The following is a 24913-nucleotide window of genomic DNA, read 5'->3' as shown; positions in this document are numbered from 1 at the left end:
CCTTTAAATAATAATATAGCGACAGGCTAGGCAGGATAATGATAAAAACAGTCACACAATACAACTGAATATTCTGTCTTCTTTGGCTGTTAGAGAAAGATGAATGAGTGATAAGAAACAACGGAGAGTATCCTTGGGGCTTCGCTTGGAGCACGGGGTGACCAGGGAGGCAGGAAGAATACGAAACTCTGGCGCGGGGATGGAGGGCAAATATGTGGATTATATTTCCCCTCTGAAAGTTCAGTGGATATGCCGCTGGCAGTAATATTTTTATAGATCAACTGAAAATAAAAGAGTCGGTGAATGTTGCAGTAGATCGTTTATATTTGTGTCGTACGGTTTCGATGATTGTGATATTTATTGTTTTCTATTGAAGATAGACATCACTCGAGCCGCCAAATATCAACTGAGCTTGATATCACATTCCACCAAGAGACCATTCTTGTTGTTCAGAAGCACCTCAAGAATCTCGTAAAAAACAATTGTTTTTGCGGCTGTTATCTGCCCGTGACTGCGCTAAATATGACTCCTTGGCAAGTTTTCACTCTTAAGTTTTGAAAATTGCACAAAAATGCTGTCGGTAGATTACCCGAACGCTTTTAAAGAAATCTTACGGCAACCCATCGTTCAAAACAACAGAAAATGCTTCCGCGGATGTCAACCCATGTTGCGATCAATTAATAGCCGGCAAGAAAACCATCATGTGAAGGCGACGCAATCAGAATGTTCTCAGAAAATAAGCATCGTAGCGGGGCGGGGTACTGGGTGCACGTGCCCCCCCCCCCAACCCTAATATTTTCAATATAAGGACATGGTAATAGTCCTTGTGTTGAAAATACATAGTGTCTACGCCCCCTATTTTCTTAGTGTTACGACAGAAAATAGAACATGCACCCAATAAGAACATGCACAATTTCTGGATTCTTGTATTCTAGCGTGCATTTTAGTACAATTTAAAGTACAAACAAACCACACATAAATTAAAAAAAATGTTTCAATTTGTTTTGACATTTTAATCTTGAATAATAACGTCTGATTTATGAGATGCTTTTCAAGCTATATATAACTTTTGTTTTCCTTACGTCACAACACGAGGTCCGCGCTCGGTATATTTACAATTCAACATTTATCACCCCACACAATAAGCTCTCTAGACGGTATAATACAATGTGTACATTAATGTAAAGCTGGATAAACAGCTCAAATTCTAATGCTAATCTTTAGGCTTTTATCTATTTTAGGCAAATAATACAATAGAAAAACTCTAGTGTGGGGCGGATTGGGTCAGTGAAAGACGAATAAGTTAAACAGTTCCCCGATCCCATATTTCAGATAGAATATATATTAATATATAACATTTTAAGAACTAAATCCTATAAACCTTTTCTAATGCCTTTCTAAGGCTAGAATAATACCCCAAAACTTTCTGCAGTACTTATAAGTGTAAGTGGATTAATCTTCGGTGAACTTATTTCTGTGCTATGAGACCGAAGAAACCCACAACGTTTAGTTAAACAAGACGCGCTAAAATAGAAGACCCCGACAGGACAACAAACGCCATGTTGCAGTTTCTCGACCAAGAATATGATCACGATCTTTTGACATACAAAGGGCGTCTAAGATGCATGTCATAGTGTTAGCTCGGACTTCATACACGTCTATCGGGTCGATGTCGCTGTGTTAGCTCAGGTAGTCTTCATACGTCTATCGGGTCGATGTCGCTGTGTTAGCTCAGGTAGTCTTCATACGTCTATCGGGTCGATGTCGTAGTGTTAGCTCAGGTAGTCTCTGTACACGTCTATCGGGTCGATGTCGTAGTGTTAGCTCAGGTAGTCTGTACACGTAGTCTCTGTACACGGCTATCGGGTCGATGTCGTAGTGTTAGCTCAGGTAGTCTCTGTACACGTCTATCGGGTCGATGTCGTAGTGTTAGCTCAGAGGTAGTCTCTGTACACGGCTATCGGGTCGATGTCGTAGTGTTAGCTCAGGTAGTCTCTGTACACGGCTATCGGGTCGATGTCGTAGTGCTTGTGAAAGGAGACTGCTGATTGATGGTCTAGTAGGGACGCAACGTATTCTACCGGCCGTGCCTGCACAAAAAACAAAAAGATGATGAAACGAGTAAACTCGTGTTATTGTTGTTGTTATTATTGTATTGTGTCGATTCATTTTATTGTTTGTTTGAAAACAATGATTAATGATGGTGATGCTGCTACTGGTGTGTTTAGTGTTCACTTTACAATATTGGTTCGCTCGTTCGAAGAAACAATAATAATGAAAATAACGATGGCCTAGTAGGCTGATAAAAATAAAGTGTTGTTATTGTTGTTGTTTTGATGTTATTTTTGTTGATGTTATTTTTGTTGTTGTTGTTGTTGATGTTATTGTTGTTGTTGTTGATGTTATTGTTGTTGTTGTTGTTATTGTTGATGCTATTGTTGTCGTCGTTGTTGTTGTTGTTGTTGTTGATGTCATGTTTTTGTTGATGTTATTGTTGTTGATATTATTGTTGTTGTTGTTATCGCTGTTGTTGCTGTGGTGTGTACCTGATGGAAGGCGGGGCTATGAGTCACGGGGATGTTGAGGTTCCTGAAGCAGTTCCCGAGCCACATGTCATCCGGTGAGTTATCCTGCCAACATCCACAGCCACTCTCACGCAGCATGTTGATACCAGCTCGGCTGAGAACCATCCTAGTACAATAAGCAAAGAAATCAACCCTACTCTAGATAGCAGCCTGCCTTTTATCTTATAATAACAAAGCGTATGATCCTAACAGGGCATCAAATATGGGGAGAAGAGCGTGTTTGTTTAAAAATATCATATCTCCAGAAATTTTGTATCACGGTCCCTTACGCTCCCTCGCCTTTTTGGTCTTCCCCTCCCCTCACGCCCCCTAAGGCCTTACACCTCCTTCCTTTCTGTCTAAAGCAGCATTCGTTATCCAAGGCAGTATCCCTCACAACGAGGAAGCAGTCCTCCCTTCAAGTCCGCAGCCTTCCCTTCAAGTCCGCACCCCTCTTTTTAAGTCCGCAGCCCTCCCTTCAAGTCCGCAGCCTTCCCTTCAAGTCCGCACCCCTCCCTTCATGTCCGCAGCCCTACCTTAAAATCCGCAGCCTTTCCTTCAAGTCCGCAGCCTTCCCTTCAAGTCCGCACCCCTCTTTTCAAGTCCGCAGCCTTCCCTTCGAGTCCGCACCCCTCCCTTCAAGTCCGCACCCCTCTTTTCAAGTCCGCAGCCCTCCCTTCAAGTCCGCAGCCCTCCCTTCAAGTCCGCAGCCCTCCCTTCAAGTCCGCACCCCTCCCTTCAAGTCCGCACCCCTCCCTTCAATTCCGCAGCCTTCCATTGAAGCCCGCAGCCCTCCCTTCAAGTCCGCACCCCTCCCTTCAATTCCGCAGCCTTCCATTGAAGTCCGCACCCCTCCCTTCAAGTCCGCACCCCTCCCTTCAATTCCGCAGCCTTCCATTGAAGCCCGCAGCCCTCCCTTCAAGTCCGCAGCCCTCCCTTCTAGTCCGCAGCCTTCCCTTCAAGTCCACAGCCTTCCCTTCAAGTCCGCAGCCCTCCCTTCAAGTCCGCAGCCCTCCCTTCAAGTCCGCAGCCCTCCCTTCAAGTCCGCAGCCCTCCCTTCAAGTCCGCAGCCCTCCCTTCAAGTCCGCACCCCTCCCTTCAAGTCCGCAGCCTTCCCTTCAAGTCCGCAGCCCTCCCTTCAAGTCCGCAGCCTTCCCTTCAAGTCCGCAGCCCTCCCTTCAAGTCCGCAGCCCTCCCTTCAAGTCCACAGCCCTCCCTTCAAGTCCGCAGCCCTCCCTTCAAGTCCGCAGCCCTCCCTTCAAGTCCGCAGCCCTCCCTTCAAGTCCGCACCCCTCCCTTCAAGTCCGCAGCCCTCCCTTCAAGTCCGCAGCCTTCCCTTCAAGTCCGCACCCCTCCCTTCAAGTCCGCACCCCTCCCTTCAATTCCGCAGCCTTCCATTGAAGCCCGCAGCCCTCTCTTTAAGTCCGCAGCCCTCCCTTCAAGTCCGCAGCCCTCCCTTCAAGTCCGCAGCCCTCCCTTCAAGTCCGCAGCCTTCCCTTCAAGTCCGCAGCCCTCCCTTCAAGTCCGCAGCCCTCCCTTCAAGTCCGCAGCCCTCCCTTCAAGTCCGCACCCCTCCCTTCAAGTCCGCAGCCTTCCCTTCAAGTCCGCAGCCTTCCCTTGAAGTCTGCACCCCTCCCTTCAAATCCACAGCCTTTCCTTCAAGTCCGCAGCCCTCCCTCCAAGTCCGCAGCCCTCCCTCCAAGTCCGCACCCCTCCCTTCAAGTCCGCAGCCCTCCCTTCAAGTCCGCAGCCCTCCCTTCAAGTCCGCAGCCCTCCCTTCAAGTCCGCAGCCCTCCCTTTAAGTCCGCAGCCTTTCCTTCAAGTCCGCAGCCTTCCCTTCAAGTCCGCACCCCTCCCTTCAAGTCCGCACCCCTCCCTTTAAGTCCGCAGCCCTCCCTTCTAGTCCGCAGCCTTCCCTTCAAGTCCAAAGCCCTCCCTTCAAGTCCGCAGCCCTCCCTTCAAGTCCACAGCCCTCCCTTCAAGTCCGCACCCCTCCCTTCAAGTCCGCAGCCCTCCCTTCAAGTCCGCACCCCTCCCTTCAAGTCCGCACCCCTCCCTTCAAGTCCGCACCCCTCCCTTTAAGTCCGCAGCCCTCCCTTCAAGTCCGCAGCCCTCCCTTCAAGTCCGCAGCCTTCCCTTCAAGTCCGCAGCCTTCCCTTCAAGTCCACAGCCCTCCCTTCAAGTCCGCAGCCTTCCCTTCAAGTCCGCAGCCTTCCCTTCAAGTCCGCAGCCCTCCCTTCAAGTCCACACCCCGCCCTTCAAGTCCGCAGCCCTCTTTTCAAGTCCGAAGCCCTCTTTTCAAGTCCGCAGCCTTCCTTTCAAGTCCGCAGCCTTCCCTTCGAGTCCGCACCCCTCCCTTCAAGTCCGCACCCCTCTTTTCAAGTCCGCAGCCCTCCCTTCAAGTCCGCAGCCCTCCCTTCAAGTCCGCAGCCTTCCCTTCAAGTCCACAGCCCTCCCTTCAAGTCCGCACCCCTCTCTTCAAGTCCGCAGCCTTACCTTCAAGTCCGCAGCCCTCCCTTCAAGTCCACACCCCTCCCTTCAAGTCCACACCCCTCCCTTCAAGTCCACACCCCTCCCTTCAAGTCCACAGCGTTCCCTTCAAGGAGGATGCCTTCTCTTCAAGTCTGCAGCCTTCCCTTCAAGGAGAATGACTTCTTGAGATATTTCAATCTTACCCTCCTCCGCCAGTGACGTATTCATATCCGTATCCAGTGGCAACACCAAATCCGTAACGCTCCCCGAGAAGGATGGGCTCTTGCGGGTCGTAACACGCTAGGAGCTGCTGCATGCGCGGTACACTGAATAATCAAACACAACATTCAGTACCAGGGAAGCGAGCTGGTGCATGCGCGGGACACCGAATAATCAAACGCAACATTCAGTACTAGGGAAGCGAGCTGCTATATGCGCGGCACACTGAATAATCAAACGCAACATTCAGTACCAGGGGACACTGAATAATCAAAGGCAACATTCAGTACCAGGGAAGCGAGCTGGTGCATGTGCGGGACACTGAATAATCAAACGCAACATTCAGTACCAGGGAAGTGAGCTGGTACATGCGCGGTACACTGAATAATCAAAGGCAACATTCAGTACCAGGGAAGCGAGCTGGTGCATGTGCGGGACACTGAATATTCAAACGCAACATACGGTACCAGGGAAGCGAGCTAGTGCATGGGCGAGACACTGAATAATCAAACGCAACATTCAGTACCAGGGAAGCGCGCTGGTGCATGTGCGGGACACTGAATAATCAAACGCAACATTCAGTACCAGGGAAGCGAGCTGGTGCATGCGCGGTACACTGAATAATCAAACACAACATTCAGTACCAGGGAAGCGCGCTGGTGCATGTGCGGGACACTGAATAATCAAACGCAACATTCAGTAACAGGGAAGCGCGCTGGTGCATGCGCGGGACACTGAATAATCAAACGCAAGATTCAGTACCAGGAAAGCGAGCTGCTATATGCGCGGCACACTGAATAATCAAACGCAAGATTCAGTACCAGGGGACACTAAATAATCAAAGGCAACATTCAGTACCAGGGAAGCGCGCTGGTGCATATGCGGTACACTGAATAATCAAACGCAACATTCAGTACCAGGGAAGCCAGCTGGTGCATGGGCGGGACACTGAATAATCAAACGCAACGGGCGATTAACTATGGAAAACTTCGAGACTCCATAAGTACTTTGAAATAACACATTGGAACAAGTAATACACAAGAAACAAACAAAGCACTCTGGAATTTCGCAAACGAATAACGCACTCTGAAATGTATGAAATAATTGCGCACATCTAAACAAGTAACGCACTTTGAAATAACTGCGCACATTAAAAACGTACATTCGCACATTTGCAAAAATGGCGCACTCTCTTTTGCATACGTCATTGACAGGAACTGACCTCATGATGGTGTCATCATCAATAACTACGAGCCAGGGCTTATCGGAGAATCGACGGTCAACCGCCGATCGATCAATAATCGCTTTTAGCTTGGCACAATGACCTGAAATAAGAAATAGACGGAACTTGGGCCTCCTTTCTCAATCATTCACTTAACCACTCACAAAGCCATGCACCGCCCTCTTTTGGTCCGCCCTCACAGCTTAGCATGTCCGTTAGTACCACCCCTAGTTTGATAGTTCAACTCAATCTATCCGCTCCGCATCAATATAGCTGGGGTTGGTATAGCATTTCATCAGTTGGCCCGCTTAATCCCCACCTCCGCGTTCTGTTTACTTTCCATCTTTGTTCAACGCCTAACTTTTTTAACGCCTTTTGCCATTTCTGTGTTATGTACATCTCCTAATCTGCTCTTTACCTGTGTCTGTATTTGGCACGCCGATATTTTCTGTAGGAACATCTGGGTCTTCTGTTTCGCTGTAGAAAACTACATGCTTGGCATGCTGACCCAGGGTTTTTTTCACAACAGGGACTGTTATTAAACAACCACAAATACAGTCAATGAGAAACAAAGCCAATAATAAACTATGCATACATTAAACATTCTGCAGGGCTTTTTTTACCTCTATCGCCGTGGTACTTTTTAGTCGTCTTGACGGCAAAGAAAATATCATCGCTTGAAATTCGCCCCTAAGGTCAAATAATAGAAAATTGATAAGTAGTGACAGATAGGCGGAGAGGTGGAAGAAATATTGACCTTCTACTTGCCCTGGTTCAAAACAAATAACTCTCGATATCATGACGGTTATCACCACCGCCGCCGCCACCAACACCACCAGCAGCAGAAGTTGTGTATCACATATTTCAAAACAACTGCATGTAATTCTTTGCTAGACTAGTCACACGATGTCAAATACTAATAAACAAAATGACCAGGTATATTACTCGCTTTATTATTGTATCAAGAAAGTATTATGAGATAAGATAAAAGCTACATTGTATTTGTATAGTTTATGTTGGTGCTGATGGTGGCAGCAGTGGTTATGGCACTTTTGTTTTTATTGTTGCTGTTTCTAGCTGTAGCTGCTGTTGTTTGTGATACTTATACTTGCCAGGAGACGGATTTGTTATTACGATGTGGCATACTTACACAGGAGATGGAGCTGTTGTATGATGTGGCACAGTGTTCCTGGGTTCCAGGGAGGGTGGTACATAACTCAGGAACATCAGTCAACAAGGTCCCCTCACCCTCATTACGAATGAACATAGCTACCTATGAGAAGAGAAGGAATTAAGGGTTAATAGAAGTATTATTTGACGTAAGTTCTATTTGGGGTAGCCAATCACTTTTAATTTTTTAGCAAGAAAAAAAAAGATAAGTCGAAACAAAAACCATTATACATAGTAATACTTTTATGAATGACAATATTTATTTTCTTCCAAAGCTCCAAAGAAACAATACACTTATGGACAGAAGCTCCCTCCTACCTTTAAAAAGCAATTTTAAGTTTAAAGGGAATTCTTATCATCTCTACTCAATAACTGGGCAAAAACGTGGAGTGAGCAAAGCGTGCTTTAAAATCTTGTGTTGTCGTAGACTCTCAACCGTAGTAAATTATAACATGCATAATGCTAGACCTGAATGCTTTTTGGCAGGATTCACATAAATCTGCTAACCCCAACAACAAAAGTAGGGTAGTGGGTGTGGTTCACCTATTGGTACCAAGTATTGGTACATAGAAGAAATACTGACATACCTCGTGCTGGACGTCAATTGTAAAGTCTGAGTTGATTGGTTTGGACTCCAGACGTTTGCTCATGCTGAAAGCATTATGGGAAATCATGGGTGAAACTAACAGACATTAGAGCCAAACAAAGTGTTGGTTTGACCCACTTCTGGTATCCACAAGAGTTACAGATTCGCATACACCCCACTTGGTGGCCAAAACATGGGTCTTTTCTTGTTGAGGAATCTTCAAATACTATGCCTTTTCCATACGACAGGGCTTCTGGAATTACGCGCTGGTGCGGAAGCGCGTAATTTGGCTTTTTCCGTGTAATCCGCGTAATCCACAAATTTCCACGTAATCCCCCGAAATTTGGCTATATTTTGAAAGACAAAACATTTAATTGAACAGCTGATGTGTTCTTTTAGGGTTCTTACCTCTATTTCTCGTAAAAAAAGATAAAAAAGTGCGATATTTCGAACTGAATTTCGAAAACAAATAAAATGACTAGGCGTTCTTTGCTAAACCGCGAATGCCTAGGACTAATAATAAAATACCTTTTTTAATTGGCTGGTGGCTGGGAGCCAATGAAAACTTGCCTAAAATATTTTCACGCAAAAAATTAACCTTTTCAAGTTATTTCGGTGCTTTCCTTCGGTACAAAATGTAGTTTGGGCGTAACAGTTGATATTTCGTGTAATTTCAGTAAAGAATCCCGCAAAATTTTGATTTTTAAAGAAAAATGTATTGCAAAATCCCGCGTAATTTAGCGCGTAATGATTGATTTTCCGCGTAATTTAGCAAAGAATCCCGCGTAATTTTGAGTTTTTTCCGCGTAATTCCAGAAGCCCTGATATGATACCTTTGACTGCGCACCCCCCTTCCCCTCAGCCAATCCTGGGTACATGCCTACCATTATGGATATCACATAAATACGTAGCACATAGTTATCAGATGATCACCTTTTGAGCAAGGGTATGCTGATTGCCCAACCTGCTGCAAAGTCTGGAAATGAGAACTGCGAAGGGTCTTCAACAAATGCAAAATGATGAATAATAGCTGGGCGTGGATCCTGAATGGCATGTCCGAGGAATAGCTCCTACAATTTAAACATAATTATTGACATTATGTTATGATTCCTATGAATGCAACATAGGAATACTCACTTTGCTTGCATTGTATTTGCCAAGAACTTCTATTAGTTTTTTTAAGTCAATGACTGTATCTTCTTCACAGAAAAAGATCCAAGCTTTATTATCTGCATAACGCTGTAGTAAACTGAAATAAACATAAATATTACAATCCTTGTCACACTTTCAGTGTGCAGCACTCCCTGCAAATAACTGAAATTTACACAGCACCCCCCTAACTCTCTCCCCAGCCCAGCCAAACACATATCCACCACTCACCATGCACAGCCACACCCATACCCAAGTCACCCCCATGCACAGCCACACCCATAACCCCCAATCACTCCCCAGCCACAACATTAACCATACCCTCATCACTGCCCATGCATAACCACACCCATTCCCCATAAATCCCCAGTACTAATGGGTCAGTATGACTGCACTTATGCTGCCCCGACCTTGTTTTTAAAACAAGATTGACTGATATGAATACACCACCCTGGGGGGTACTCCCTTATATGGGCTTTACAGGGACGTGCCACTGGAAAGAGTATGGTTTTTGACCTCTCTGTCCTAAACAGGGTATACATTTCAGGCCTCTCTGTCCTGAACAGGGTATATATTTCAGGCTTCTCTGTCCTGAACAGGGTACATAATTTTAAGCAAGGCTGTCCTAAACAGGGTACATATTTGGTTGCCTTGCTAAAACTCATAACCCCTGATCCCACCGCTGATCTGACCGCCTTGCAGTCAGATCGGCGTGCTCTCACATGCTAACAGGGTCCTAAAATCAAGGGTGTTGTCCTAAACAGGGTATGGTTTTTCAGATTTTTTGTCCTAAACAGGGTCAGGTTTCAAAACCCCCAGCGGCACCCCTAAATCCAAGCATAGGCTGAGTACCCCGGGATACACCCTTACCCTATAAGATGTGGATGATTATGTAGGCCACACCCATCAAGGCAACCTATCGAACAAAGTCAGGAGCGGATCTAGCTTTTCGATAAATGGAGGATTTGGCTCAGTGACAAAGGAGGAAGGGGTCATTTTTTTTGTTACATTCCCCCCCCCCCCCCCCCCCACTATATCTGCTGCTGAGAGTCATTAGGACCACACCAAATAGGAGGACACATAACAGGGAATGTCGTAGAAAACACAATAGGGTGACATTACCTAGGCAGGATAGGGAATATAGACCACGCCCCATAGGGTGCCCATGTCTCATGAAGCATTCTAAGAAATAATTTATCCTGAAAGAAAACAAAATATTGAAAGTAATGTGAGCTGAAAACAAGCAAAGTGTTTCTTTGGGTAGCCAAAAAAATTAATGGGAGCCGATTTCTGCCTATGGCCTATCGCAAAGATCTTTATTCTTTCATTTGAGTTAACCTTCTAATTGTGTGGGTGGTTTTTATGAAACCTCCTGGCAACAGTCTTGGGCACTGCATGTTTTTTCAAATCTACAAATCAGAATATACCTCAGGTGAAACTTGTGAAGTTAGATTTTGTTTAAATTCTTCTGCCTTCTTTATGTGGTATGAATTTTGCTGTGTTCTTGAAATTAAAACAATATCTTCCAGCCCTGGTAGAATAAAAAAGGAGAAAGGTTTACAACAAACTAAATAACAATCCTTATGGAACATCATAAACACATAGCTGTCAACAAAAATCTTGTGAAATCGGGTGAAATACAGTAAATATGTGAAAAACCCAAGAAAGCCAAAAATGCAGGTGAATACAGAGAATGTATGAACATATTGTCACAAAAATTAGGCTTGTGATGAGGTCCAAAATCTTGTGACATCCACCTAATGTGACTAGTACATGACATCAACATTTAGCACCATAACCTTATACATGCTACATCCTATCATATCCACAAATGATTCAGTTTTATCAGATAAGACACTTACTCAAGGTCGAGCTGCTAGTATTCTGAATATCTTCATTCTGTTTGTAAAAAATGTTCATATCAAATTAATTTATGTTCATTTTATGCATAGATAGTATATAAGTGATGGTAGTAATATATTCTTAATAAATCTCCTGATGAGTGGGCAACCACAAAACAGGCTTGTAGAGATGAAACTGTAGTTCGCATGTGTTTTTTTTCCCTACAAACCAAGATATATATGTATATATATATATATATATATATATAAAATGATGGTTGAAGGCTTTCATAGAAAGTGCTCAATACTCGAAAGTAGAGCGGTGTATAGTGTTGGTTTGAGAAAAATACAAACTACATAGGTTTCCCTACAGGTCTGTTTCGTGGTTGCCCACTTGTTAATAGTTGCCCAAGTAACATTGCCCAATGTTAATAGTATATATACGATGGTAGGAATATTCTCATTAAATCCCCTGATGAGTGGGCAACCACGAAACAGACCTGTAGGGAAACCTATGTAGTTTGTATTTTTCTCAAACCAACACTATACACCGCTCTACTTTCGAGTATTGAGCACTTTCTATGAAAGCCTTCAACCATCATTTTATATATATATATATATATATATATATATACTATACCCCCAAATGAGGGTACACTGTACAAGAAAAAAGAAAAAAACATATTTTTTGTTAACAATGAATTGTTTTATAAATAGACCCTGTTTTATGAATAATGTTATTGTAAAAAAAATGGGGGGTTTGCAGAAAACTAACCAAAATATATATACACCAGGTTTCTATTCACACGATTTGACAAAACGTCCCAAAGCAGGTCTCAGTGTCGGTTGACAAAGACCCATCAACACATGGAACACACAAAAGATATATTTAATTAAAAATGGAATTAAGATGGACACGTGAATAAAAAAGAGGAAAAACCGATTATCTTGGTATATTTTACATTTGTAGATAACTTTTTAATCGCCAAATTTCCAATATAACTTACATTTTTTATACTTTTATCTGCGTTTCGTCAATATCGGATTGCATTATTACGAAGCTGACGAAATGCGGCTTTCAACTGATATATCGCATGATATTTTCTTTTATATTAATTAAGAGTTCCTTTTAAAATAAAGAAAGGCTGTGTAGTGCAAATTTCATTTTAAACGAATAACGGCTCTTTTGATGTCTTTTTATCAAGGCAAATCTCTTTATACGTGGATACAACATTAATTAAGAAATATCTTAAACAAACGCCTAGCCTTTCATTCTATTGACCCGACCACGACATAGTGATCATCAATCTGATTGAGTCTTCAACAGTTGGAAGCCACTATAGTTTATTTTCACTGTTCTTGGATGGCTTCTAATAATAACAAGCTACTTTATTTCACCTTTGTGATAGCGCCAAATTCGAACGCGGCCACAGGGCTGTCGGGAGAAAACTCATCTAGGCCGCTAGCGCACAGAAAACCTGAATAGAATAACGTTGAATAGAAACATAAGGACAAGGAATAAAGAAGCATTTTATAGCTCGTAAGTGAAATCAATAGGTACTTACAATTGATAAGAATAGTTGCGAGATTCCAACGAGAGAATTTTTCCATTCTCCTTGTAGTAATGTACTTCTTCCCTCCCCGTGATTGTTGTGACCGGGTAGCCCAGAAGACTGGGTATTATTTATTGTACAGAACTGGGTTTCCTGTGGTTGGTCACCGTTTTCCAATATGGCGGATCCAGAGGAGCTTCGAGTGATGGTGAGTAAAGTTGAAGGCTTTCATCTGCATGGAGTGAAATAACCTTGCTTTTGTCGTAGTTGTATTCTTTGGTATTTTTTTGTCTTTTTTGTAGAGGCTTGAGTTTGATTGGCTCCTGAGTGATCACGTCCCTAAAGTTTTAACACATATGGATTGTGTTCTTCAGGTAAAAATGAGAGTTCCAACCCCCGGGGGGAAAGGGGTTCTTCAGACATGACGGAAAAACCTGGAAAATGCGCAATTCCAGATAGAGAGAGAAGACACAATTTCTTCAATGGCTATAGGGTCCTTGTATTACGGACTGATTTTCAAAACACAAATAACGTGAGGCCGAAGTGCACATAACCAGATTTTGGATTTTTAAGATAATTTTTCCTTGATCATCCTTGCCCTCTGTATCAGTTCAGGAACGAAAAACTGAAATTTCAATGACACTTTACAACACGTCGCATCAATTTAAAAAAAGTCGCACTTGATATTTTGTTTGCTATAAGTTACTAACTACTCAGAGAAATTCTCCGCATTATTAGATGTGAAATGGGCTTATTTGAAGCGTCATGTCATGTTTTTCCCTTATGTCCGTTCTTCAGGATAAAAGTGACAGGAATGCTCGTCGGGAAATTCGAAAAATACCCCTAAAAATACCTCAACACCAAAATTTGCTACCCTAAAGATACTCAAGAAGCAAAAAATACCCCTAAAAATACCAAAACGTTAGACGGGTTGATAACAGAGTCTCGAATGACAAATTGTCAAAGTGTTTTGTTAGAAGTCGGAAATATTAAATAATCTAGAAAACGTTGACTCGTAGTGCCTCTTTTCTAGAACCCCTAAAAAATATCATTTCTTATAGAATGCCCATTTACCCTTAGATACCCCCTAAAACATACCTGAGGCCTGATTTTGACCCCTAGAAAAATACCAGCATCCCTATCAGGTCAAAATGAGAAGAACTCCCCGGGGTTCCAACTCTCATGCCCACATGATCGCATATGTTTATGCATTATCAACAATTCTCATGTACCCTCATTCACTTCAAACATGTTGAAATCAGTATAACTTTTGGGAAATCTAGTATAACTGACAAAAGTTTCAAGTGTATTACTGAATCACTGTACTTCAGTCAGCTGTTTTCATCTTCTTAATGTTTATTCAAAATAATAGTGAAATTTCAAGAAAAAAAACCCTATTCTTTTGTTACAATGTTTATGACCTAAGAAAAAGAGTCCATGTACACATGTATTTTCTCATAATAGTGATCTGAAGCCGTATGCAAAAAGCCTGAATAAGTTATCCGCCGGATAGGCGCTACCCACCGGATAAAATCATTATCAAGCGAATATTTATCTGGCGGATAAAATAGCGTAATGTAAATGGAACGCTTGACTGGCTGTCATTCATCAATAAATAGCTTCCCGTCTTCATGGTAAATATGCAAAGTGCACACTGTTTTTCCTTCAAACAAAATGATGGCCGTTGAAAGACTTACTAAAAGTGCCAGAAACAAACAGTATATGAGGCAAAGTGCACATAAATCACGGGATGATCAAAAAGGATAGTGCTTAGCTTCTTTCTGTCTTTGGGAGTCACATTTCTTGACAGAACGGACAATATTATATAGGTTGATTCCAGTCCTGCCAGAGCTGCATGTAAGTATGTAGTACCTTAAGAATTTACCAACTGTAAAATTCATTGCTTGCATGTGGTTCAAATTGCACTGAAATTAATCTAAATTCTGACAATAAATTAGAAAGCAAGATGCCATTTTGTTTTTCTTACGGTTATTTGATTGATAAGATTTTATCCGACCTCTATCATCTGGATAACTTTACCAGCTGTATAACTTTTATTAAGGCTATGTGCAACCAAATCACACCACTCAGATAAGTTTTATCCTCTGGATAAGGATTTAATCGGTGGATAAGACTTATCCAAGCTTTGTGCAACCGGCCCCTGGAGAGTTACTTTTCCTCTGCAGTTATAATAGATTTTGTATTCTAAATAAACTAAAGAAATAACAAGGATTCTAGCTATGTCAAAATTCAGTTATAGATTTTAGTAATATTTGACAAGTTTGAGAAACTCTCATGGCAAGCAATCACAGCAAGCTGTTGATAACACACCCAAGTTTCAACATTAATTAAACTAAATCTCATTATTTTTTTTACAGCAATAGTGGCTGAGAGACAATTATAGATAAATACAGTATTATGAAAAAATGATTGTTTGTTTATCAGGAATGTCTCAAATGGCTGCAGTTTTCAAGTTTATCTAAAAACTCACAAGGTATTGAATTGTCTCCTGTCAGAGTACAGCTCTTCTGATTTTTCAGAATGTTCCAGTCACAGGCATACCACCCTAATGTTGTTACACCGAGGTTGTCCACAGAATGGATCTAAGATTTTTTTTTTGTTATAGAAAATAGGTCAAATAAACACTCATTGCATTTTTATTGCATTGACAAAAGATCTGAGATCCACTTTGTGAAATACCGGGTCGAGCAGATAACAAGATTAGGATGGTAAGCTTGTGTTCTGGGTTTTACTAATGAACATTTCCATGCCATCCCTCTGATACAAGATAAGTAACAAATTGCTATGTATTGCCTTATCCCCCCCCCTCTCCCCTTCCGTGCACACACAAATAACACAGGGCATGAAACAGAGGGGAGGGGGGTATACCATTACAGAAAAAATCTGATCCCCTAAAAGATCCCAAGAATAGATTTCCCAAACCTTCTTGTTTATCTAGCCTCCAATAAATAGTGGAAACAATAGTTTATCAGCGTAAGTCAGTGTCTGCAAATTTTAGCTTTCCCTATTTTTAGGTGATCAGTCCAAGCCACAAGACTACTTCATGTTGTCAACACCAAGGTAAAATAGAAAAGATTTACTTAGTTTTTTGTATTAAAAAGAAGTGTCAGATGGTTAAAATACACAGAGCACGACAATAAAAATGTAGAACTGCAGACCTTAACTTCATGTTGAATATGCCAAAAAGTGAGACAGCTTCAGCTTTCCACATCCCTTCCACAGGAGAACATAGTTTTGTGTCATTTGGCGGTTATTATTCAGTATGTCTTCATTGTATGGTTGAGATCTCTTGTGTTTCTATTTTCAGCACAGATTTTCTAAAAGGTTATGTTGCAGTTGAAGGAGAGGATATTTCAAAAGCAGTAAGTTCTCTATAACCCACATGTCAACTTAGGCTTGGATTTTTTTTTTTTGTGCCCTTCCACCCTCTAAAACCATTACTTCTTTGTCACACCAGGATCTGAAATTCAAACTTCCAAAAGTTTCAAGCAGTGGATTTAGAGTATTTATCAGAGATGACATGCCATGGAAGCTAAAGCAGGTACACTAGGGACTAGCGTAGGCAGTCATCAGAATATATAAGTTAATTCTGCATCTAGTAGGAGAAGGTCAAGTCCCCTTTCCCCATTCTAAAAAATGTCAATTAAAACATGACATGGTATTTCCTTCTTAGGGATACATGCCCTTTAAAACAATCTTACAATCTAGTCTGTGAGCCAGAAAGTTAATGTTACAACCCCCTCCCCTTCCCCCCAAAGTCACCCCCCTCCCAGCAAAAGGCTAGATCCGCCCATGGGCCTTTTTAGTACAGACCACCAAAATGTCATGTGCATATAGCAAACACTCTAACATGCCCAACATAAATTTTTTATTCCAGATTCAAGATGCCATTAACTATTTGAAACTTGCTGCTGAGAAAGTTGAAGAAATGCGAACTCAGAGTTCACCATCTTCTGGTGTGGAGGTCACCAAGGTACAGATATTGCTTTCACCTAATATTCTTAGAACAAGCTCTTCAGGCTAAATCCATTAACTGAAACCCTTCTTTGATTTTAAAAACACCATTAATACAGCTCACACCACTGATAAATATAGTAGACGCAGCTGTTTAATAAAGCTTAAAACTGCAGATTAATGCTAGCACAGGTGTACAATGGATATTTTTGGCTTTTGTCTGTTCTTAGATGGTTGATGATATTGCTAGCTGTCTTACAAAGGGCAAAAACAGATTGATGGTCCCAGAGAAAAGGACTATTCTTGACATCCTAAACTCCAGTAACCAGGTAAGAATAGGCAGATTTGTAGGGGTGTAGAGAGAGTATAGGGGGGTGCTCCAACCCCACCTAACCCATTATCCACTTACAACAGTTCTCTCTCATAAAAGTGAGAGAAATAACTAAACTTCAAAATCCTGGAACTAATGGGGTCTTATTCTGTCTCCCTTGTAATAATTTGTGATGCCACAATAGGTCAAAGTTTTTCCTGCAACTTCTGAGAAAGACAGAATTAGTCAAAGTTACTTATGAATTTAATTGAGTCTCTTTAATTTTTTTGTTAATCAGAAAGTCTTCAAGCCTAGCTTAGCAGATGAAGTAGTGGCAAATTTCTACATCAACTGTGACAAGATTGTTTTATCAGTGCATACTATGGTAGTGCTGCCCATTCCTCCTCAGAACCCAGTAAGTCATGGCATTGCAGGCAGAGAGCCAGGATTTGCCGAAGGGGGGGGGGGGGGGGGGGGAGGGTCAAAGCCAGTATTTGCTGGGGGGGGAGGGGGGGGGGGAAGGTGCAAAGATTTGCTGAAAGGGGAGTGCAGGGCCAATGCCAGGATTTGCTTTGGGGGTGGAAGTGCAAAGATGTCCTTAGGGGGGGGGGGGGTGCAAAGATTTGCTAAAGGGGGTTTGCAGGCATAGAGTCAGGATTTGCTGGCTAGGGGGGGAGGTGCAATGATTTGCTAAAGGGGGTGTGCAGACATAGAGCCAGGATTTCCTGGGTGGGGGGGGGTGCAAAGATTTGTTAAAGGGGGTTTGCAGGTATAGGGTCAGGATTTGCTGGGTAGGAGGGGGGTACAAAGATTTGCTAAAGGGGGAGTGCAGGCATAGAGCCAGGATTTCCTGGGTGGGGGGGGGGGGGGAGCGCAAGGATTTGCTAAAGGGGGTTTGCAGGCATAGAGCCAGGATTTGCTTGGTAGGGGGGGGAGGTGCTGTGACTAAAGATGTGCATAGGCCATTATTCTCAAACATTTACAAGATTGCCTAATTAAAAAGAAGTCATTAATGTATTCAGCAACAATGCTGTGGTGTTTTTTGGAGCCTGGATTTGCTGAGGGGTGCAAGGATTTACTAAGGGGGGTGTGCTGAGGGTTTGCTACCTATCTATAATTGTCTTGCGCTATTAAGCTATTTTTCTATAGAAGCATTCTCCAGAAGGGGATGGCATCGGATACACTTTGTAAGTGATTTCAATGTTTCTTAGCATTTTTCTTGTACTGTATGCAGCCTAGTCTCAGGCATTCTGTTTGGAACTCCTTTGGTTGTCTGTGAGAAATGAGGGGCTGGGGAGAGCAACCAAGAGAAAAGGTTTCTGATGTCGCATTATAACTCACAGGAAACTTGACTGCAGTGTCTATGGTATATTAGAGATGAGACTATGACATTCAGTTTACATTTAAACATTGTGTTCCTAGTTTCTCTTGTTATTTTGTACAGTGAACATAATTCTAAGTGGATGGAAATCACAAGCCATTTTGATGTAAGTACTATCCAACTGTTGCCAACGTTTTGCCAGATTATTTTACTCCTTACTTGGAATACTTTTAGTGCTATGTTGATGATTTCCAAAGTCAAGTTTCTATTCTTTGCTAAATTGAGGTTCATCGGGCACACAGGGAGCTGTCCCATCTCCGCAACGCCCTGGGTCCCGAGGATGATTGAGGTTGCACTTTTGATGGATGTAAAACACAATAACATTTAAAACAATCAAGGGAAACAATGACAAAATCTAGTTTTCTCGAAGTAATGTGGCCCGAACAAAAAATGAGTAAGATTTTTCCACAGGCTTTCAAAACTGGATCCATTTTTGTTTGCACTTTTTACTATTTATCTGTTACCCTTCCCCTTTTCTCTTTATCTGATACCCTAGCCTTGTTTTCCAATTCTAAATCCCATCTTCCCTCCCCCCCCCCTCTGCTGTAAAGAATGACTACAAGAGCACCTAATTAGGGTTAATTATTAAAAATATATTGCTGAAGCTTATTCATTGATTGGCTGACTAGGTGGAGTGTAGTATACCAAGACTGAAGGACAGCATGCTACTCTTTACGGCTGCACTACAACTCTGCCAACAACTCAAAGACAAGGTAGGACATTATTGGCAGTCACAGGGGATCATTGGAAAGTGGCTAGCTGGTGTCTTTCTTCGTGGATGCTCAGTTAAATGGTCTCGGCAAAGAATAAACTCAACTCATGCCTTACTGTTGGACCCTCCTCCACATTGATTATACATTATTTGCCAACTGGGTTAATATCCATTGAAATGCCTTTATTGCTAGGATTTCTAATCAATCTGAAAGCATTGGGATTTGCCCCCTCCCCTTAACCAGCTACATGCCCTTCTCACACCCTCTCCCCAGCTAGGTGCTTAACATTTGTATAGCAGTTCAATGAAGTTCAGTGAAGTTGTAATCTTGGTTGCAGATTGTTACCTTCAGCGCCCTGGACTCAAGATAGCACAATGCCAGGTAGTTTTATCAAGGGCATTTTAATCCACCCCAGTTCAGTGTTTGTTGAAAGTATGCCAACTGGTTGGTTATAATATAAATCATTGGTAAAGAATTTTAGATTCTTGAGAAAATTTGGTTTACAAAAATAAATAGATAAATAAACAGCCAAACACAATAAAAACATTGTTTTTTTTAGTCTACGAAAACTGGCACTAGAGTAATTTGACTGTTCTCAAAGATTGTTCTCTTTGTTGAAACAGTGGCAATGGTGAGCAAATTTACTATTTTTTGTATGATATATGAATTCAAGGTGGCACATACTCAATTATTTGGAGTTTGTTTATACTGTTGAGTACCTAGTTTTAGCATGATTTTTGTTATTCTTTTGAATCCTGAAAACACCAGAGATTGCATCAGTTGGTAAAATCGTAATTAATGACAAAGCTTAAATAAATAAATAAATAAATAAATAAATAAATAAATAAATAAATAAATAAATAAATAAAATGGCTAAGTGCATTATACCTTTTTTTCAATTCCAAATTTCACTATCCCCCTCTTCTCTGCTGTAAGAATGACTGCAGATAATAATTACCTGTGCTCTTTGCACCCATACAATAATAATTTCTGTTTTATTTGAGGTGCTAATTTCAATAAGACTTTGCATTTTCAATATGAGCAGACTGTGAAATCCTATTTAATTTATTTAGTTCTAATACACTGTAATGTCTTTCTCTTTTGTTCTGGCTTGACTATTACACTTTAATAAATGCGTTTTGTTGCATGGGATTTTGAAAACCACTCTAATTGCACATGATAAACCCTATTTTGTGGCAACATTTTGTAGTATTTCATCCTGTTTTTTTAAGAAGTGCTTAAAAGATTGAAATAATCATGAATCTAAAAATGTTGGTCAAATATTTTTTTACCCTTTTAAACCCCTACACTGTTGCAATCGGTGGTGTCCAGTTTGATACAGCAAACATAGCTAAAATGCTATGAGTTGTAGTCTTTTTGAGCATGTGCAATCTTCAAAGTTCTTTAGCTTCGGTTATAATTTGGATTATAAATTTTGAATCATTAAAGAGTCCAGATTTTCAGAATATTATATATTAAACATTGTTGTGATAACCAGGTATAGTTTGTGTGTTGCCTTTATTGTTTATTATAAAATAATAACTTTTTATAGTCTAAGAACTAGTTTGACAGTCTTTTGAAAACTTTGGAGACACTATCTTCACTTGCCTTGAAATTTAAACAATGGATTTTAAAATAATAATATTATATAAATATAATAAAACAGTCTTTTTAACGACTCATGTTAACATCTAGCATGTCCAATGTCATTATAAGATATATACACCATTGCCCTGCTCATCTGAACATGACTCGTAAGAACTCTTTCCTTGACACATTAATATCAATGGTACACTAAAGCTACCAAATATGAGTGTTTATACTAAGGTGTACAATGTTATTTTTTTCCAGTTGTACTGGCTACTAACTCCCACATTTGAGCTTGCCTCTGCATACTGATCCCGTGCTTGCCTCTAGCTACTTGCAGTCTTTTGCTTAGTAGTGGTAATGTATTTTGGCGCTAGCATGTCAACCATATGCGATACCATGGCCGAGAGGTCATACTCGTGGTTCCACCCCCAGTCCTGTCGAGCTTTGCTGTCATCCAGGGAATTTGGCCAACTATCCGCTGCAAGATCAAGCCATTTATCAAATTCACTGTTACTCAAAAAATGAATGTAACAACTTATAAATTACCAGCAAACTGTACATATGACAACTTCACATTGTAATTATTTACTTTTATTTACTTTTATCATTGTAATCATTTATTAGTATTAAACATTTAATATAAAGCTCCAGAGCCTAAGGAAAGACCATTAGGATAGTTATGGGGACACCCCAATAACATCTAGTACACAAAAACCTCTACTGTTTATTCCTTTCCACATAATCTTTAGACAATTCCCATATCCATCGCCTTTCATAAAGATTCACTATTTTACACTTACCAATTGACTGGCGCTGGTCTGGCTCATATGTCACGTCCAACTGAGGGAGAAATCTCTGCAACTCCTCTGTTAATTCTGCAGGAGTGAAGTTAACAGCTCCCAAGTTGTAGGTTCTTTGCGACAGACACTCTGATGGTGCTTCTAGCAACTCCACTGTTGCACGGAGGCAGTCTGGGATGTAGATCATTGGCATGCGGGTGTCTGGGCGGAGGTAACATCTGTATTTGCCAGTCTGCAACCCCTCATGAAAGATATGGATGGCATAGTCTGTTGTCCCCCCTCCAGGCATGCTGTCCCCTGATATGACGCCAGGAAACCTTGCTGATCGGAAATCCAGTCCATATCGATGGTGATAATACTGAGAAAAAAATGGTTGAAAATATTGATATCGGCAAACTTATGATTTAGACTATGAAAAAATGGTGGGAATTTTGCAGATGTTTTTATTATACAATTGTTTTGTTTATTTAAAAGAATGTTAAATAGCTAGTTGTTTTTCTTACACATCAAATTTCAAAATATCACTAAACCCTTAAAACTTGTAGATAAAAAGGGCATCAGCTCTATTTTTACTATAAATGACACCGCCCAAGGACCACGGAGCATGTTTAAGAGGGTGGGCCGACAACTTAAAAAAATGTAATGTTGAAAAGTGAAAAAGGAATAAATCATACTATTTGACTTGTTTCTGTTGCAAAAAGTAGGTGTTTTGTCCTGTTATTTTTTTTTTTTTACCTTCCTGTTTTATCAGATGGCAAGTGATTGTGATCATGAAACAGGCTATAAATGACCTAGATGTACATCTTCATTAGTATTCATGAGATAAGTACCTCTCCCAGTAGTTCCATGTGGACTTTAGCCACGCCATAGATAGTCTTTGGTCTTTGTATGGTAATGTCTGGGGTGTTATCCATGGGTGTTTCTGGACCAAATGCACCAATTGTGCTTGGTGAAAACAACCGCAAGTTGTATTTTCGACAAGTCTCTATTATGTTGTGGAAGCCTTCAATGTTAACTTGTAGCGCCTGTGTCACATTCTGCTCGCCTACGGCACTCAAGATTGCACTGAAATGCACTATCCAGTCAATGTTATGATTGACCACAATGCTTTGCAGGCTCTGAGGGTCTAGCACGTCAGCATAGATGTATGGACCTGATAAAAAAGAGCAACAATGAATAGAATGGTTTTCCAAATACTGTGCAACAAAATGTAATTGTCAAAGTGCAATAGTCAAGCCAGAACAAAAGAGAACAAAGACATTATTATTAACAAAGGTATTATTACTTAATAAACAAAATAGTATTTCACTGGTTTTTAAAAACCACTCTAATAAAAAACGGAATAAAAAAACAATTTATAATAATAACAAAGCTTATATTGGAAAATGGTTGGGTACTAAAATAGTGGTATTTTAGGTTAAAACCTTTTCATTTTCAACATATTTCCCTACTAGAAGAGAGTTATGTCCCACTGAGATTTTGTAGAACTTACTGAACGATAAACCTTTACCATTTCGTGCAAAAATCTGGGATGTTTATTCAAATTAAATCATCATATTACCATATACCAACCATTTCGCAAGACTTGATCAGACGCTTTTGCGATATCAGACATAACCACATTTTCTCGGCCATATTTGTCCCTAAAAATAAATTACAAGTAGGTTATTACAAAATAATAACGAGAGCAATAATAGTTACCTCCTGACACGTCGCTCTAAATCAATCAATGTAAACAGCCAAAACAAGCGGTGTTTAAGCGTTTTTTTTATGCCTAAATAACCCAAAATTGTTTGTGTACATTAGATCAATACTTGGGTCAACTCTCATGCTGAAAAGGTTTAACTAACGTTAAAATGATCTTTCTACGAATGAAAGAACATATTCTCGGCTTTACTTGGGTAATAGAACAATTTCGCAAGAGTGCGTTTTATGCAAATTTTGTGTGTTACGTACCTAAGAATTTTTGCCAGACCTTGTCCAAGTTGCCCAAGACCTCCTAAAAACACACATACAACATCAGATGATCGAAATCAGTCAATGAAGTAGATTTGTAACAGAATTTTCAGTTTACTTGAGAAAAGCCTGTCACTTTAACTTAAGTTACTCAAAATAGAATAAGTAAGACCGGCGTTTCTGGTCTCAAGTTTGAATCCTTATAGCAACAATGCAAGATAACAGAAATCATGGATGTTTTTATTTGTCATCTAGATAGTTTTAAGTCCAGGCTTGGGGGGAACGTTTCTTTATTTTCCTTCTGTGCGACATGCGCCGTGGTGCGACGCTTACATAGCACAGTCTCACCTGTTATGAGAACACGAGGAGACCGTGAAATTCCATGGAGACTTCGACTCCTTGTCAAAATATTCAATCCTTGGAATAAAATTGTTGTAGTTCTGTTGTTCCTTGAGAACATAATTCGTTGTAGATTTCCACGCAGTTTCTGAGCTAATACTCTGTACGCGTTTTTGAATTTATTGAGTTTTGAGGAAACAAGACCGGTTTGATCAGATATTCTAGTCATGCCGTCAGGCGTGTCGGGGGTGTGTGGTTACTATAAGCCAATCAGATCGTGCGATTTATTTCATTAGAATAATTGTGACGAATCGCGGAATAGATCAGAAGAGTGTTTTCTAACGCTTATGATGACGTCTGACGCTGTTCAAACATGCTTTTTTATCGCACGAATACGGAAGTCAGAATTCGTGCAAAATAAGATGACTTCAGTAAAATGGCGACCAACGAATAGGTATTTATGGGCCCTTATAGTAGTAGGCCTTTTTTTTTCTAAATAAAGCTGGAAATTTAGATCTCCTAGTTTTGTGAGAACAGAAAGTGTCACCAAAAAAAAAAAAAAAACATGAAATAGAGGTATAAAAAAAAAAGGAACATAAATCTATTTTATCATATTTGCTGTTATTTTTCCCGGAACTCTCCAAGCACGATTTTTCTTTGAGAACCATGATAGCTATGAAGATGATAAAGAATGAATCGGAGTGAATATAAAACATCTGACATCTAATGTACACAAACAATTATGTATTCATGCCTACGCACAAATAAAAAATCATATTAGGCAACTTGAAAAATGCATAGTAGACATAGCTGCCATCTCTAATCTCTTCTGCATTTGGTACATGTCTATCAATATCTTTCTAAAGAATTCAGTGTGGGCTGAATGTATACTCGAAATGTCTGCCTGTTCGATTGCGCTCAATTGGCTGGAAAAAGTTGTGAATTCGATTTTGTTCGATTGCCGGACATAATCAAATCCAATCATTCGATTGGGTTCGATTTAATCGAACAGTCGAATCAATTCGAGTTATTACTCTAGAACGTTTAGGAATGAAAGTTTGTCTAGTAATATA

General features: G+C 40.8%; 3 protein-coding genes across 4 annotated transcripts; 1 reads left to right on the top strand and 2 right to left on the bottom strand.

The window, feature by feature from the left end:
• Positions 1-992: 992 nt before the first annotated feature.
• On the bottom strand, positions 993-12901 carry LOC5513099 (beta-1,3-glucosyltransferase). The gene is made up of 15 exons (XM_032382589.2): positions 12789-12901; positions 12622-12701; positions 11245-11281; positions 10810-10913; positions 10505-10581; positions 9371-9482; positions 9167-9303; positions 8235-8298; positions 7628-7750; positions 7101-7167; positions 6896-7009; positions 6478-6580; positions 5240-5362; positions 2547-2691; positions 993-2090 (listed from the first exon to the last, which is right to left on the bottom strand). Exons 1-15 carry the CDS (start codon positions 12832-12834, stop codon positions 1980-1982), a joined length of 1443 nt encoding a protein of 480 aa, XP_032238480.1. The 5' UTR covers positions 12835-12901; the 3' UTR covers positions 993-1979.
• Positions 12861-22245, top strand: LOC116618644 (protein rogdi homolog). 2 transcript variants are annotated; one of them, XM_032382591.2, is made up of 14 exons: positions 12861-12984; positions 13079-13150; positions 15222-15270; positions 15812-15857; positions 16105-16159; positions 16255-16338; positions 16675-16770; positions 16982-17080; positions 17360-17476; positions 18211-18248; positions 18506-18548; positions 19072-19155; positions 19493-19536; positions 21007-22245. In XM_032382591.2, exons 1-13 carry the CDS (start codon positions 12955-12957, stop codon positions 19523-19525), a joined length of 846 nt encoding a protein of 281 aa, XP_032238482.1. In that variant the 5' UTR covers positions 12861-12954; the 3' UTR covers positions 19526-19536; positions 21007-22245. The 2 variants fall into 2 exon arrangements, with proteins under 2 accessions (XP_032238482.1, XP_032238484.1); XM_032382593.2 differs by having other exon boundaries at positions 12957-12984; positions 13044-13150.
• LOC5513126 (L-threonine 3-dehydrogenase, mitochondrial) lies at positions 20657-24084 on the bottom strand. Its single transcript, XM_001633373.3, has 6 exons — positions 23850-24084; positions 23502-23544; positions 23118-23188; positions 22376-22698; positions 21546-21903; positions 20657-21223 (listed from the first exon to the last, which is right to left on the bottom strand). Exons 1-6 carry the CDS (start codon positions 24067-24069, stop codon positions 21069-21071), a joined length of 1170 nt encoding a protein of 389 aa, XP_001633423.2. The 5' UTR covers positions 24070-24084; the 3' UTR covers positions 20657-21068.
• Positions 24085-24913: the final 829 nt, after the last annotated feature.

The sequence above is a fragment of the Nematostella vectensis genome, chromosome 4 (assembly GCF_932526225.1).
Source record: "Nematostella vectensis chromosome 4, jaNemVect1.1, whole genome shotgun sequence".
NCBI classification, from domain to species: Eukaryota; Metazoa; Cnidaria; class Anthozoa; order Actiniaria; family Edwardsiidae; genus Nematostella; species Nematostella vectensis.
Note: the sequence above shows the minus strand (reverse complement) of the source record. Positions and strands in the feature narration are given on the sequence as shown.